The sequence below is a fragment of the Sarcophilus harrisii genome, chromosome 3, assembly GCF_902635505.1.
Source record: "Sarcophilus harrisii chromosome 3, mSarHar1.11, whole genome shotgun sequence".
NCBI classification, from domain to species: domain Eukaryota; kingdom Metazoa; phylum Chordata; class Mammalia; order Dasyuromorphia; family Dasyuridae; genus Sarcophilus; species Sarcophilus harrisii.
In genome coordinates, this window is record NC_045428.1 from 515,885,690 (window position 1) to 515,902,504 (window position 16,815).

The 16,815-nt window shown below is 34.2% G+C and overlaps 1 protein-coding gene across 1 annotated transcript in view; it reads right to left on the reverse strand.

Annotated features, from left to right (window-relative positions):
• The window catches only part of CTSC (cathepsin C), a 49,280-nt gene that overhangs the window by 21,663 nt on the left and 10,802 nt on the right, over nt 1-16,815 (reverse strand). Inside the window, exon 3 of the mRNA XM_012546760.3 lies at nt 6,341-6,504. Coding sequence (XP_012402214.1) covers nt 6,341-6,504 — 164 coding nt within the window. The remainder of the gene's footprint in view (nt 1-6,340; nt 6,505-16,815) is intronic.

The window sequence follows — 16,815 nt, forward strand, 5'->3', positions numbered from 1 at the left end:
CATATAGATGGAAGGCAAAGAAAGAAACAGAAAGATAATAAAGAGAAGAGGGAGAGAGAGAGAACAAAGTGTGTAGTAGAATTAACTAGGAGTTAGGCCTGGGTTCTTGTTTCAGCTCTGCTACTAACTAGCTATCCCACACTTTGAGCAAATCACATTAACTTTATAGCCGTGATATTCCTCATTTTACAAATGAAAGGGTTAGATGAGCTTTGTAGACCCTTATAGATTCTTATTCCTGATACCACCAAATGGAGAGAGGATGACATATTTTCCTAGATTGCTTGAAAAAGAGTTCAAAGAGAAAGAGAGAAAAAAAAGGAATTCCAAGTGGTCTCACTGTATATGGGTGGGGGAAAGAGAGAGAGAGAGAGAGAGAGAGAGAGACCTACAGAGAGAGACAGAGAGATAGAAAGAGAAAGAACAACAACAAGAAACAGGAGGAGAGAGAAAAGTTAGATGAGAAGAAGGGAGAGAGAGATCTTGGCTGTGTTGTTGTATTGATCATTTGTATGTGTGACATTTTTACAAATTATATATTTCATTACTTAGGAAATGTCTATGTGCCATTTTGTAAGGTTGGGATAAGTGTATGTTCATACAGAATTATAGTCTCAGCAGTTAACTTCAGAGGATAATTGCTCCAATCCATAACTAAACAGAAATTTTCTCTCTCCTACCAAGTCATCATCCATTCTCTACTTGAATGCTGTAGGAGCTCCCTACATTCTGAGGCATTTCATTCTAATTTCAAATAATTATATTAGGAAGGTGTTGGCTTTTCTTTCCCTTAGATTAACCTAAATATACTTCTTTGAAAATTCTACTGATGAACAACTAAGTGGCACAGTGGATAGGGCACCAGCCCTGAAGTCAGGAGGACCTGAGTTCAGATCTGGCCTCAGACACTTAATACTTCCTAACTGTGTAACCCTGGGCAAGTCACTTAACCCCAATTACCTCAGCAAAAAAAAAAAAAAAAAGAAAAAAAAAAAAAAAAAAAAAAAAGAAAAGAAAATTCTACTGATGGGTCTGGAGGCACCGAGTATCACAGTGATGAATGATGATCTTAGAGCCAGGAAGTGCTAGCCCATCTCAGTCACTAACTAGCTATGTGATCCTGGGCAAGCTGAGTAATCTCTCTTAGCCTGTTTTCTTTATAGGAAAATGGAGACAATTAAAACACCTACCTCATATAGCAGTTGTGAATCTCAAAAGAGATAATGTATAAAGTATGTTGCAAATCCCAAAGGGCTACAGAAATGCTGACTATTATTATTGTTCCCCATTTCAGCCCTCTAGCTCAAACATAGGCATACTTGAAGACTATTTCATTCCTCTTCTACCATTTCTTTTCCAGGCCAAATACCCTGACTTGGTTCAAGAGTTCCTTCTATAGCATGGCTTCAAATCCCCCCAATTACCCTTTCTTCCCTCCTTTAGATTTACTATAATTTGTAAATGTCCTTTCTAAAAATGAATAAAATTTCCAGAAATGAATATAATATTCTTGCTGTGCCTTAATCTGGCTAACAAGTTTGTAACCTCCATCACTTTAAGTTGTATATTGCTGTCATAGTGACCAAGTCTACAGTCGATATTTTCTGATACTAAGACATTATGTATGTTTTTGTTATAATGACCATAGTCGATGGATATTTCCAGATACTAAGACACTAGTGCTTAATAGAGAAGCCATCCTGGGTATCCTTTTAAAAACAAAACTGAGAGGTAATGTGCTGATATGGTTAAAATGCTAGCTATATCCAAATACTGCTTCTGACCTCTACTAGCTGCTGACCTCAATAACTCACAATTTTTCCAGTCTGTTTCCACATCTTAGAAAGTAAGCTTCTTGAAGGCAGCCAAAGTTTCAGTACATTCTGTGTATCCTCCATGCTTAGTACTTAATGGAAGTATTTAATAGATGTTTATTAGTGCATGAACTGATTTAGTGGATGAACTGATTACTTATCTATAAAGACATAAGGGTTATATTCTATGGTCTTTAAGATTTTTTCCAGTTCTAATTCTATCATCTTGTGAAGCTTAGGAACACTGAACCAGGATCTCTCCTATAAGAATAAACACATTACAATGAAGTCCTGTTCAAATTTTGAACAATGGGTGTTAAGTCTTTGTTCCACTGGAAGTACTACTACAGAATAACAAGCTGCCAGCTTAGAAGCAATAGGTACACCCTGGGGTATTGGATCAGGGTTAAGAGTACTCTGTTATGCCATGATTAATTGTTGGCACTGGAGAATTAACCCCAAAGGAAAATATGTTCAGATTTTAGTGCCACAGAGGCTAAGAAAGGATTGGGAGGAAAATCAGGGAATAAAATTATAAAAGCATTTGTTTTCTCACATTCATTTTAAGCTACACTAAAAAAGAGATGGTGGTTGTTGTCCTTTATTCTCAAAAATGACCAAAATGATATATCCATGTTAGAGTTGACTTACAATGTGTCTAACAGTAGCTGATCAGACCAATATGAGTTCAGAATGCTCTGCCATAAGTTGGACACAAATACTCCCTATGAACACGCAGGGTAAATTCTCTAACTTTGCTCATCTTGTGTTTCTTCTGCTTTGCTCAAAGAGCACAGTACTTTCTCTGATGAAGACATGCCATGCTGGGTGATCCTGGGCCAGTATCTTCTAAGTGATGCAATCAATTCTCAAGTTCTTAAGAGAGATTTTGAGAGTGCCTTGTTTTGCATATTCTGACCACCTTGTAAGTGCTTGCTCTATGTGAGTTCTCCATAAAATATATATATATATATATATATATATATATATATATATTTTTTTTTTTTTTTTTTTTTTGGCAAGCATACATTTGACGTGCAAACAATATATCCAAAGGCCCAACAAGAGCATTATGGAGGGAAATGAGCCAATTAATTATTTTAATTATTACCTTCACAATATTTCCTTTCATTTTCACAATGGAAGGCCATAATTTACTGCCTTTATGTGGTATTCACTAGGAGGTGGGGAGATTGTGAAGAAGAGTGGTATAGCATATCAGAATGATGTTGGAGATTATGTGATGATCAATTCTGATGGACATGGACTCTTTTCAACAGCAAAGTGATTCAGGCCAATTCCAATGAATTTGTGATGAAGAGAGCCATCTATGTGTAGAAAGAGGGCTCTGGGGATTGAGTGTGGATTACACCACAGTATTTTCAACTTTTTTTGTTGTTGTTTGCTTGTTTTTTGTTTTTTTTTTCGATCTGATTTTTCTTATGCAGCACACAAGTCCATTGTGTGAAATATGTATAGAAGAATTGTACGTTTAACATATATTGGATTATTTGCTGTCTAAGGAAGGGGGTAAGGAGAAAGGAAGAGAAAAAATTTTGGAACACAAGGTTTTGCAAAGGTGAATGTTGAAAACTATTTATGCATGTTCTTTGAAAATAAAAAGCTAAAAGTAGCTTTAAAAATAACAAGATTTTTTTCAGCCATTAGGGAAAAAAAATGATGCTGGATTTGGAGTTCAAGTTTCTGGGTTGATATCCCAGCTTTTCTACTTACCTATTTATGTGATCTTGGGCAAATTACTTAATGTCTGTGGACCTTTTTTGGATCATTGTAAAATGAGGTAATTGGCCTAGATCAGGACTTCTTAATTTTTTCCACTTATGACCTCTTTTTGCCAGAGATATTTTTATGCCCCCATATTGAATCTGAGTAGAGGTGTTTCTGGCAGCGCTGCTGCATACGTAGTACAAAGTGTACATGTTGTATGTTCATTACTAATGGCCAGAAAACCTCAGTTTCATGTTGTGTTTGATTTTGAATTAATTTTTGTTCATTGCATTCAGAAACCTTTTACTGTGGCCAGCTTTTTTGCAACCTCCACATTTTGTTACATGACCCCATACGGGATTGTGATTCACAGTTTAAGAAGCTTTGATTTAGATGAATAGACTCATCTAAATCTGGAAAAAGCCTGGGAAGACTTACATGAACTGATGCTAAGTGAAATGAGCAGAACCAAGAGAACATTATACCATAACACCAAGATTATATATTGAACTTTTCAACAATGGACTTGGACTTGGATCTTTTCAACAATGAGGTGAGTCAAGGCAATTCCATTAACTTTCTGATAGAAAGACCCCTCCACATCCAGGGAGAGAACTATGAAACTGAATGTAGATGAAAACTTAGTATTTTCACCTTTCTGTTGTTGTTTGCTTGTTTTTTTTTTTCCCTTGTGTTTTTTTTTCCCTTTTAATCTGATTTTTTTTTTTCTGCAGTATGATGTATATGGAAATGTTAGAAGAATTGCAAATGTTTATATCAGATTGCTTACTTCAGGAGGGGGGGAGAGAAAGAGAGAAATTTGGAACACAAGATTTTGCAAGGTGAGTATTGAAAATTATCTTTGTATGTATTTGGAAAAAAGAAAAATAAGTCTTGATTTAGATGACTTCTAAAGTCTTTTCAAGATCCAGGATGGTATAGCAGAAAGACACTGAACTCAGGTTATAAACAAGTTCAAACTTTAGTTCTTTTTCTTATTACATACATGGCTTTGACAAATCACCTAACTCTTCTTAGTTTCAGTTTTCTAATTTGTATGATAAGCAAGTTGGATTAGTAGACCCCTAAATTATCTTCCAGCTCCAAGACGATGAGCCAAAATTTTAAAGGACCAAGATATGGGGCCCAAGTATATGTGAAAGTCCTGAATTCTAAGCTAAACATGAATTTGGGCTTTATTTGGTAAACAACTGCAAGTTTTTGATTAGATGAACAATATGATCCAAGATTTGGAAAATTGTGTTGGAAGTAAAGTAAAAGCTAGATTTTAAAGGAAGGGGTAACTAAAAGAAATAAAAATTATCAGGGAACTACTAAAATAGTCTTTTTTGTTATTGTTGTTTGCTTTTTTCTTGTGGTTTTTCCCTTTTATTTTGATTTTTCTTTTACAACATGACTAATATAGAAATATGTTTAAAATGATTGTACATGTATAACTATATCTGATTGCTTGCTGTCTTGGGGAGGGGAAAAGTAAGGGAGAAAATGAGAAGAAAGTTGTAACTCAAAATCTTACAAAAATGAATGCTGAAAACTATCTTTATATGTACTAAGAAAAAATAAAATACTATTGAAATAAAAAAAAACTAAAAAATAATAAAACTATATCTAAAAAATAACTCCTCAGTTAAGAAGAAAATGGGGCCTAAATTGCAGTGGTAGCAAAGGGAATAGAAAGAAGAGGACAGAAATGAGATTTTAAACAGGACTTAGAGACTTATTAGAGTTTGTATAGTAAAGGCAAGGAAGAGTCCCTGATGATTCGTATATGTTGAGTCTATATGATGAGAACCGCAGCATATCTAGAGGATGAGGTCCATTGTACAATTTTCAATGTAGATCATTTGGGGAGAAAAATAGATGTAGATGTCATCAACATATAAACAAAAGTGGACGCCACAAGAGGGAGTAGAATAACTAAAGAAAAAAATATTTTTAAACCCATTTGTGTCACAGACCACTTTGATAATCCAGTGAATCCTGTTTTTTAAATGCATAAAATAAAATATATAGAACCACAAAGGAAATCAATTCTATTGAAAATCAATAACTTCTCTCAAATAACCTTCATTTACTACTCTTTATCTTCTTCATACCTTGTTGTTTACATGCTGCTTCTTCCATTACAATGTACACTCCTTGACAAAAGGTGTTTTTTTTTTCCTTTTTCTTTTCTTTGTATAACCAAGGTTTAATGCCTGACACATAATAAAACATTTAAAAACTGCTTGTTGTTTTTATATACTCTTCCCCAATTAAACTCCTTGAAAGCAAGAAATGTCTCAATATTTCTATTTGTATTTCCAACAATTAGTGGTACTTGACATATAGAAAGTAGCTAATATAAGTTTTTTCTTTCATTCTTTTTCAGGCCTATTATTTCTCAGACAATCAGGAGTTTTTAAAAGCAAGAACTTTAGATAGCTTCTAACACTATCTAATTTTTTAAAAAACTGCTTTGAACAACAAAGAAATAATTTTATGCAATCTAAGGATTTTGTATTACAATGGCAGGCTTATAAAAGTAATATAATAACTTTTTCACATAACATTTTAAGCTATAGTTTATTCACGTCAACTCTGTAAAACAAACAAGATACAATCCTTTTTGCTCCTGTTTAACAGTTGAGGAAACTATGAGTCAGAACGATGAAATCACTTGCTACAGTTACACAGCTAGTGGTCACAGACCCAAGATTCAAAGTCAGAAATGACTGTGCTAGTATAACATTTGATTTTACAAATATTTTACTCATTCCTTAACTGGGCCAACTCACCTTTCTTTGTGTTGCCTCAGAGGTTTATTCACTCGAACATTTTCTGCAGTGCTTTCAAGTTTCTTTGCAGTGAAACATGCCCAGTTCTTGCCCAGAACATCGTGTACCCATCCAGGAAATGTCTCATGACAGTAACTCGTCACATTGTGGCCTTCCTCCTTATACTGAAGTGAAAGGAAGCAAAGATTTGATCATTTTCCTACCCAACTCCTCCATATTCACTCAGACTTTTACCTTATCCATTTTATTTTTAAAACAGAAAACTTCTGCAAACCCCACCCCCAAGTAATTCATTTATATATGGCTTTAAGGTTTGAAAGTACCTTTTCCACAATGACCCTCTGAATTAAGATAACAAAAATATTATTGTACACATTTTTAATAGATGGAAAAACTAAGAAACGCTAGTCCAAGGTCACACTGTCAATTAAGTATAAAGATGAGATTTGAATTTATCATCTATGTGCAAGTCCTGTACTCTTCTTACTTTATCTCACAAAGCATTACAGAGAAAATCCATGTGCTTAGAGTAGTTGTGCTAGAAGAGAGAAGAGATAGGGTTAGAAGAAGAAAGAAAGGAGAGAGGAAGAGAATGAGAAAAAGAAACAGAATAATTTGGAAAAGTGAAATGAAAAATAATAATTTTCCATTTAGGAAATAGGCTTGGCTTAGTTGTGGTGTAATAGATAATCACTGAATCTGGAATAAGGACATGAGTTTTTTTCTATACTCACATACATTTGTACTTTGAACAAGTCAAATTTTTTGGAAGTAGACGATTAATGAATTTGATGGGGAAAAGGAATAAAGTTATTTAGAAAGATTCTCTGTATCTTTCTCTTTCTACACACATATACACACACACAGAGAATATCCATTATAGGCCATACTCATGTTCAAAGAAGCATGAAAAGAGGAGGAGCAGATGGTATAGCATATTTAAGATCAAAAAAGTAGGTGTTCTTCACCTGAAAGGATTGTTTCATTTTTTTACATTCACATACATGGGTCTCAGCTCCATTATTTGCTAATTACATGGTCATGGGAAAATTATTTATTAACTTGTGAGAAATAATTCATTTGGACCTCTATTCCAATCAGTATTAATCAATTCAATACGATTCTATAGGGGTATTTAGAATAAGTTTCATATTTTAGGCAGAACTGTGACCCACAGAGTCTGTTTTCTTCTTAATCATAGGAAGTTAACTAGACACTATCCATCCTTGTTTTTTCCTTATCATGGCGACCAAGCCCAGGTAACACTACATGAAAAGTTCTCTAAGCTATTCTCTCTTGTCCAATATGACCAAGTGACCATTCTCTGATCATGTATGTGGTCATTGAAGATACCCCAATGCTTCATACAATCTGTGCTCCCTCCCTACTGATACTTTTTTTGGTCCTTGAGAGCAAGATCTATCAATCAATGAGATTCTATATTTTACCATGCCTATTTTGCATATTTAAGTATAACTTTATAATTACAAAGTCTTGGAAGAAGGCAGAATCTCAACCCATGAGGAAAATCTGAAGTGCACTTCATTAGAGAGGACCAGGGACCCTGTATAAAGTGACATTGGCTCAGAATTTCACCTCAGTCTCTTTTATTTTAAGTTGGACAATCTTAATTATCACAACCTTTTGACCTAGAGATTCCCCTACTTGGAATTTATCCTAAGGAGGCCATTGATAAGAAATCCCATAGGCACCAAAATATTTATTGCAGAACTTATGGTGATGATAAAAAAACTGAAAACAAATAGTTGCCCAATGACTGGAGAAAGATTAACCAAATATGATACATGAATGTAATGGAACGCTACTTAAGTTACAGAGAAACATGGAAACTTCCATGAATTGAGGGAAAATGAAAAAAAAAAATCAAAGAAAAATATAGCCAGTTATTACAACAATGAAAATGTAAACAACTATGCAACAATGGAAAATTAATGTCATAGAAATACAAATAATAAGCATAGTACTAATGAAAGATATGAGAAGATATTTCTCTTTCCTTTGCAGAGGTAGTAAAGTATATAACACCAAGTATATTTTCAGATTTTTTTTTAATATATTGAGTCAGTCAATAACCATTAATTTGGGGGGATTATTTTTACCTTTGTTTAAGTGACTTATTTGTATTTATTTCATTCTTTTTTATTTTTAAATTATTTCTTTCTTTTCAATTTAAATACAAAGTAAGAAAAAATAGGAAAAGAAAAAAAGGTTATCATGCATAAACATAAATTTCCACTTGAAGAAAGAATATATAATAATAATAATACACATTGTAGTTAGAACTGTCCATCTTTTCTGTTTCCTTATAGGTTTTCTTTTGTTCTCTGCTATACACTTTATTCTTTTCCTCCTTTTTATTCCTTCCCCCCACCCCTACCCCATCAAGCTACATTTAAGCACAGATATGTTTATGTCTACATACATACATATACAAACACACATCCATATATTGATAACCATTATTAAATGCTTACTTAAATGTGCTGGGCACCATGCTAAGATTTAGGGATACAAAGAAAGGGAGAAGGCAGTGTTTGCCATCTAATGGTTAGTTTCCACTTGCATTATTATACTTTAAGTCTGCAAAGCATTTTATCAATATGATCTCATTTGATCCTCATTAAAACTCTGGAAGATAAGTGCTATTATTATGGCCCATAGACAGATGTAGACTTGTTCAAGTCACACAACTAGTAAGGGACCGAGGCAAACTTCGGCCTTTCTGAATCCAAGTCCAGCACTTTATGTACTGAATTCCCCATCTGCCTCTATTGATTGGTTTTGCTATTTTCCCCCTCCTCTTCTTCTTGTGTTGAAGTGAAGATTGAGGCCCACATTTTCAGACATGGCCATTATGTTGATTTGTTTTTCTTGATTCAACTTATTTGACACGCAAGAAAACTTTATTATAGGGCAGAGGGTTAAATGGGAAGTGACTTATAAAACAAAGAACCAATAAAACATTAAAAAAATAAAGAAAATCATCGATTCTTCTGAACCGCTTTCTTTCATCTATAAAATGAGATGGAGAGGGACCTATCTTATATCATCCACCTTGAAGGGGTACTGTGAAGGAAATGCTCTGCAAACTTTAAAGTGGATTATCATTACTAGTATCTCCCTGTGGTACTTGTTTGTGAGGTAGTATAGGATAGTGGGAAAAGTATGGGCTTTCCTGATGTAGAGAGACCCAAGTTATGAGAAACCTTTCTTAATCCCTTTTTTAATATTAGTTCTTCCTTCTGTTGATTATTTTCATTTTATCTAGTAAATATCTTATTTGTATATATGTTTCTCTTATTAGACTGGAAGTTTTTGAGTGAAGGGATTGTCTTTTGTCTTTCTTTGTATCCCCAGAACTTAGCATAGTGCTTGGTACATAGTAGTAGGCACCTAATAAATACCTACTGGCTGACTACTGCCAACACTCACTACCTGTGTCACTGTGGGCTCAGGGGAGTCTTAGTTTACTCATCACATATCTGTTGACTGAGTTAAAGAAAGGGATTTTAGATAAAGTCAAGTAAAATTTCTATCTGTCTATCTATTGGAAACTGAGGCCCTTTATTTTCTCTTTGACCAACAATAAGTAAAGAAAGATGAATCATTTTATTGGGGGGTGGGAGAGTGGCAGGGGATTCACACAGAAGAGTATCACTGAAATGTTTCAGTCTGTGTTCATCGCTGTTCTAAATCACTATCTTGGTCCTACATTATGAAAGAGGCTAAGAAGGAAGTGAAAAATCATGGAAGAAGCTAAAGCAAAGGATGCCAAAGCTGAAATTTTGTAATTCTCCAAGATGACTGCATAGCTCTCCAAGGAAAACTCACCTCCCTTGTTCACATTTTAATAAAGAATCTTGGTTTTCAGTACAGTAACATATATTCTAATGAATTATGAGTCACCTCAAAAATATTGCTGTGGTCACACTAAAATACTACTTAAATGTTCAAAACACTAGTTATAATAAATGGGATGATCCCTCCATAAATGCTGCCAATCCCACTGTCTGCACCACAATGGTCCAGGAGATAGGCCAACTAGGCCAAGTCTCAGATGAAAATCCATTACCAGGTCATCTCTGAAACCTTTCAGGGTTAGTAAGATGCTTCTGAGTTTATGCTTCATTGGTGAAATGTTTAGGTTTAGTGGACATTCATGATATACTGAGACATCAGGAACATACCTCTTTAAGGAAGAGGTATCAGATATTCAGCCTGTAACACTCCTGATTGTGGTAGAACTAGATTAAAATGTAATTGGGGATATTTAACAAAATAAATAAAAGCAATAAAATATGGATAGATAACATTTTAAAACCAAGTCAAAATATAGCCTACAGGGAGCCTTATGAATGGAATAGTAACTTCTGTTTCTATTTGAGTTGTATACCATTGGTCCGAGGTAGCTAAAAGAAGTTCCATTATTTCCTGGCCATTAATAATAGTAGCCAGGCAGTTCTCTGTTGCTATAATGACTAATAGCTCTGCAATATTCTAGAGTAACATTGTAGTTAATAGCTAAAAGACTGTCCTACAAAGAAATTGAAACAATTTCTAGCCATATGAAAAGATGCTCCAAGTCATTATTAATCAGAGAAATGCAAATTAAGACAACTCTGAGATACCACTACACACCTGTCAGACTGGCTAGAATGACAGGGAAAGATAATGCAGAATGTTGGAGGGGATGTGGGAAAACAGGGACACTAATACATTGTTGGGGGAATTGTGAATACATGCAGCCATTCTGGAGAGCAATTTGGAACTATGCTCAAAAAGTTATCAAACTGTGCATACCCTTTGATCCAGCAGTGTTTCTACTGGGCTTATATCCCAAAGAGATCATAAAGAAGGAAAAGGGACCTGTATGTGCACGAATGTTTGTGGCAGGTCTCTTTGTAGTGACCAGAAATTGGAAACTGAGTGGATGCCCATCAGTTAGAGAATGGCTGAATAAATTGTGGTATATGAATATTATGGAATATTATTGTTTGGTAAGAAATGACCAGCAGGATGATTTCAGAAAGGCCTGGAGAGACTTATATGAACTGATGCTAAGTGAAATGAGATGGGCCAGGAGATCATTATATACTTCAACAACAATACTATATGATGATTAATTCTGATGGACCTGGACATCCTCAGCAATGAGATGAACCAAATCAGCTCCAATGGAGCAGTAATGAACTGAACCAGCTACACCCAGCAAAAGAACTCTGGGAGATGACTAAAAACCATTATATTGAATTCCCAATACCTATATTTTTGCCTGCCTACATTTTGGATTTCCTTCACAGGCTAATTGTACACTATTTCAGAGTCTGATTCTTTTTGTACAGCAAAATAACTGTTAGGAAATGTATACTTATTTTGTATTTAATTTATACTTTAATATATTTAACATCTACTGGTCATCCTGCCATCTAGGGGAGGGGGTGGGGGGAAGGAGGGGAAAAATTGGGACAAAAGGTTTGGCAATTGTCAATGCTTTAAGATTGCTCATGCATATAACTTGTAAATAAAAAGCTATTTAAAAAATAAAATAAAAGACTGTCCTATACAAACAAGGTTTACTTCAGGGGTTTTTAACTTAAGGTCCATGAAGTTGGGTTGGGGTTTTTTTTCTTATTTCAATATTGGTTATTTCAATAACCATATTTTCATAAAATTTGATCTCTATCATCCTCTTTTATTTAATGCACTGAAAAATATTATTCTGAGAAGTTATCTGTAGATTTCACCAGACTACAAAAGGGCACACAAACACTATCTCTCTCATAAACACACACACCCACACACACACAAACACACACTCAGTTATAAATACCTAATCTAAAATTAAAATTGAATTGGATGACAGAAGGCCTGGTTTCTAATTCCAGTTATAATGCCAATAACAGATGTAGCACAGGGAGAGGAAAAGATACTGAACTTGTGATTTCACTGGCTTAGGGGACGCCCAGGTAAGGAAACTCCCTCGACCAATCCAGATCATAACCTCTGCAATTTAAAGTCTTAATGTTGTTCAGAGCAAAGGTATCAAATATGTGATCCATAATACTTCCATGTGCCTGGAATCAGAACAAAATGTAAATGGGAAATATTTAACAAAATAAATAAAATACGATCGAAGAAAATAATAGGTATTTATATATCCCTATGCCAGGAATCATCCTAAGTATTTTTACAACATTATTTCATTTGATCACAACAATCCTTTAATGTAGGTGGTATTATTAATCATCCTAATTTCACAACTGAAGAAACTCCAAACTTGCTCATAAGGGTCTGAAACCAGACTTGAACTCAAGTCATCCTGATTCCAGGCCCAGTGCCACCAGTTGCCTTTATAGAAGATAATGTTAATATGTGATTTTTAGATACATATGTAGCCCATAGGGATACTCTCATAGTGGCTTCCAATTCTATTTGAATTTGTTGTTGTTGTCATTTCAATTTGACAACATGTCATAGAGCACTAACAATTTAAGCTTCCTTTGTCAGAAGCAGGACTTGACTCCCTGGTTTTAAGCCTGGATCTCTATCCTCATATCACACTATCTCCACCTTTTGATCTTGAGCAAATTACTGAAATTCTCTGAAGTTGAGTTTTTGTGAGTTAGTTGGTTGATTTGTTTTTCAACTAGAAACTGAAGGAGGTAAAATAGGTTATCTCTGAAATACTTTTCAGCTGTAACATTCTATGATTTTTAAAAAGTAATAAAAAAAAAGGAAAAAGGTAAAATACAACAAAATGCCTACTACTTGAAGATTAAAATTAAAATTGTAGAAATTCCCAAAGAATAAACACTATTTCTCTTTTATGGTCTAAGGTTCTTACAATGACCCTAATGAGTATTTTCATTACACACACACACACACACACACACATACATATAATTCAAATATAATTATGGCTGTCTTTTATATTTTAAAAAAATCTGAGGTTTAAAAGGGTTAAGTGCATTGCACACAACTTAATATCTTATAAGAAACAATAGAGTTGTATTATCCAGAGACCCAAAATTTCTAACTGAATCCATTTTTTTTTCACACTAAGGAATAGCTCTTAAGGCACTCTAAAACATGGATTTAGTATTTGCAAAATGAGATCATTGTTTATGAAATAATCAAAAAATGACAAAAAAGAAAGAATCTTGGAGTTCATGTTGTCAAATGTTATCATTAAGGCCCAGAGAAGTAACTGTTCTCAGACACACTCAGCCCCCTTAGCAAGTTAACTAGGTTGCAGCCCTCCTAGATCCATCTTTTCCTTTCTGTAAAATGGGTCACTTTACAGAATCTTATAAACCTTGTGTTTTTATAGGGAAAGTTTTCTTTCTATCTGAATGATCCAGTCAGTCCATATTCCAGGTACAATTTAAATTCATGACTCCTTCCTGAAGCACAACAGTAAGAAACTAAAGCAGGAACATGATGATTTTTCTTCTAAACACATTTTAAATTGCTTGTCACTTAGCCTTCTAGAGGGTTAATTTTCTTCCTTTCACTCTCCTCAAACACGCACAATATTAGCTGAATAGTACACTATAATACAGAAAAGTACACAAGCAATTTGGGTTTTGCTGGATGAGTTTTACTACCCAAAAGACGGAAACTAAAGCTTTCATTTCTTTTCCCAAAAGACTTTTCTTTCACTGTCCAATTCTAAAAGAGGCACAGTAATATAGTGGAACTTAAAGTCAAAAGGCCTCAGTTCAAATTTTTGCTCCATCATTTACTACCTAGCTGTGTGACCCACAAAAGTTATTTATGGTCTCTGAATTTTCTCAGCTGTAAAATGAAGACAATAATGTCAACAGTATCTTCACAGAGTTGTGAATCGTTCAGGTGAAATAATGAAACAAAATGTGAACAAAAATATAAATATAATGTTTACAAATGTAGAAATGTTTACAAATGTAATGTTTACAAAAATGTTAATATTATGTTCGATCAAAGTAAACTCAACATTATGGAAGCCTAGTGGATTAATATTTATTTTTTTAAATATAATGAACCATTATTAAACATTTATTATTGTGCAAGTTAATCTGTTAGACACTGAGTATATAGAAATGAACAGAAAAAAAAATGTTCCTTCAATTAACTATCTTGCTGGGACAAAACCAATATGTGAATAGATGAATGAAGACATTATCCAATCATTTGCGGAGGTAAGAGGACATTATATTAAAGAGATACCAGGGAGGCAAACCTGGAATGTGGCATATGGGTTGAGCCTTAAAGAGAGCACATTTTAGGCAATGAGGAAATAGAATGGATTTATAATATCTAAACAAATAAAGGAATTACTTGTTATCATTCATTTTACATTCTCCTTCAGCTTCCAGAAATAATAAACTCCAACTTAATCATTTTACAGGAGAACCCAAGGAAGCGATTTGACTTGCAGTCATAGACTTAACTCTTAGCAGATCTCCTGAAGCTTGCAACCATACTACACGTTTGGCAAATTTAATTAATTGACTCCTCAAACAGAACTTCTAATCATGCTGCAGCCATAGAAGAAATCTTTCTTCTCCTCCCTAAAATTGAATAAAATTTTCTCCCTCCAATCTGCCTTCCCCTACCTTATCTTTTCTCTGCTCCTTCACTTCTAGCAGATTTGCTATGTAACTGTGGGCAGGTATAAAATGTCAACATAGAGTTCACTTGCTCCTTATTACAATCTAATCTCTTCATTATGCAGATTTTGGCACAGGATATGTCAACTAAGCTCCTTCTGAGCTAACTTCCCTCATACTGGCAGGTCTGTAGTTCCCAAAGATGGACCCCCTCTATGTGGCTATGATCCAAAATCTTTCAGACCCCTAAAAACCTGAGGGATTTTCCCTAAACTTGTTATGAATGGAAGACTCTCACTACTCCCAATATGGCTCATTGAGATTCTGTTGATAAGCTTTCCAATTATACAAGATCAATCACCAAGACACTATTAGTTCTTAAAAAGAAAATGTTTATTTAATGATAAAACAACCCCACCCAAAATAATTACAACATTACAGTTACCTAAGGCAAATGAAGGAATAATCAATATGTCACAATTTACATATAAATCCAGGCCAAACTGTTCCACCAATATACAGTATCTATAAGGAAGAGTAGGCACAAATAAAAACCTAGCAGTAAGGCATATGAGTCAGAAAAATCCATTTGCTTGAAGCAACTCATAACTCTTGACTGCAAACATGGATTATTCTTGGTCCCTTCAAGAAAAATCTTCCCCACAGGAGGCCATTTCTGTGCTAGCTGCTAACCTTTCTCACTGTCTCCTTGCCAGAGAATTGCAGAAATTTATCGGATCTTCACTGGGCAATACAGACAAACCCAGCCAGATCAGGACACTTAGGACAGTTCTAGGTTATCTAATCAGTTATCAGTAGCTAAGTAGAGCTCTCTACACAAAACAAACAATTAGCTCTTCCCACAGTAGGAACCTGTGTTATTTAATAATCCATAAGCTTCTTATTTATAAAACTTATCAAATCTTGTGTTTCCTTCATCTATTAGTTCTATATGACCTAGAGAGGTGAAAAGAAGGCTGGTATGTACTTTTGGGAGGTTTCACTTCTCTTATACTTAGATGTCACTGAAGGGCAATAGATACAATCAGAGTAGAATTCAGCTCTCCTCTAAGGCTTTCATCTTTTTTTTTTTTTTTTTTTGGTTAATTTACAAGGTGTTTCTCTTTCAATATTCAGCCTTCCAACTACAGCAGCTGAACCTTTTCTGTCAGTTCACTATTCCTGCTAGTAAGCATGCTCTCACTCAACCCCTACTGCTTTAAAGCATTGTTACCTTTTCTCCTGCTGGATTCCTCCCTGCTCAAATCTAAGCCTCTTGAAAGTCAGTGGCTCATCTTTTTCTTGTGAGACAGGAAATTCAACTTTCTGTCAGTTATGAAATCATTAGTCTTTGTTTAACCCAATCTCCAAATAGTTTTTGATTTACAAACATGAGTTTTAATCTCTCGTAGTATAGTCATGTGCAAAAAAGCTGAGGGACCATAATACTCTGTGACCTCAATCATTTCACTGCTCTCAAATATGCCCCCTTGGTTCTCTTCTTTGTGTCTGTCCCCACATTTTAATAATAAAAAAATTCATACAAAAAGCATATAAGTATTTCATATACAATTGTTCTTTTTTCTGTCATTTTAAGGACTGTATATATATATATATATATATATATATATGTGTGTATGTATATATATATATATATATATATATATATGGTAATTTTTTTCTCTTTCTTAAGTTGATTTAATTCTTGTATCTTTACACAATAGCTCATTTTTGTTCTCAAAAATTTAATGACTTTTCAACAACTAAACTATTCATAAACAGCAACTAAACTACTTAGGAGACCTGCTAAAAAAATTTTTAAGATTGAAATTTACAATGACAGATTCTACAGGAGTTAGGGAA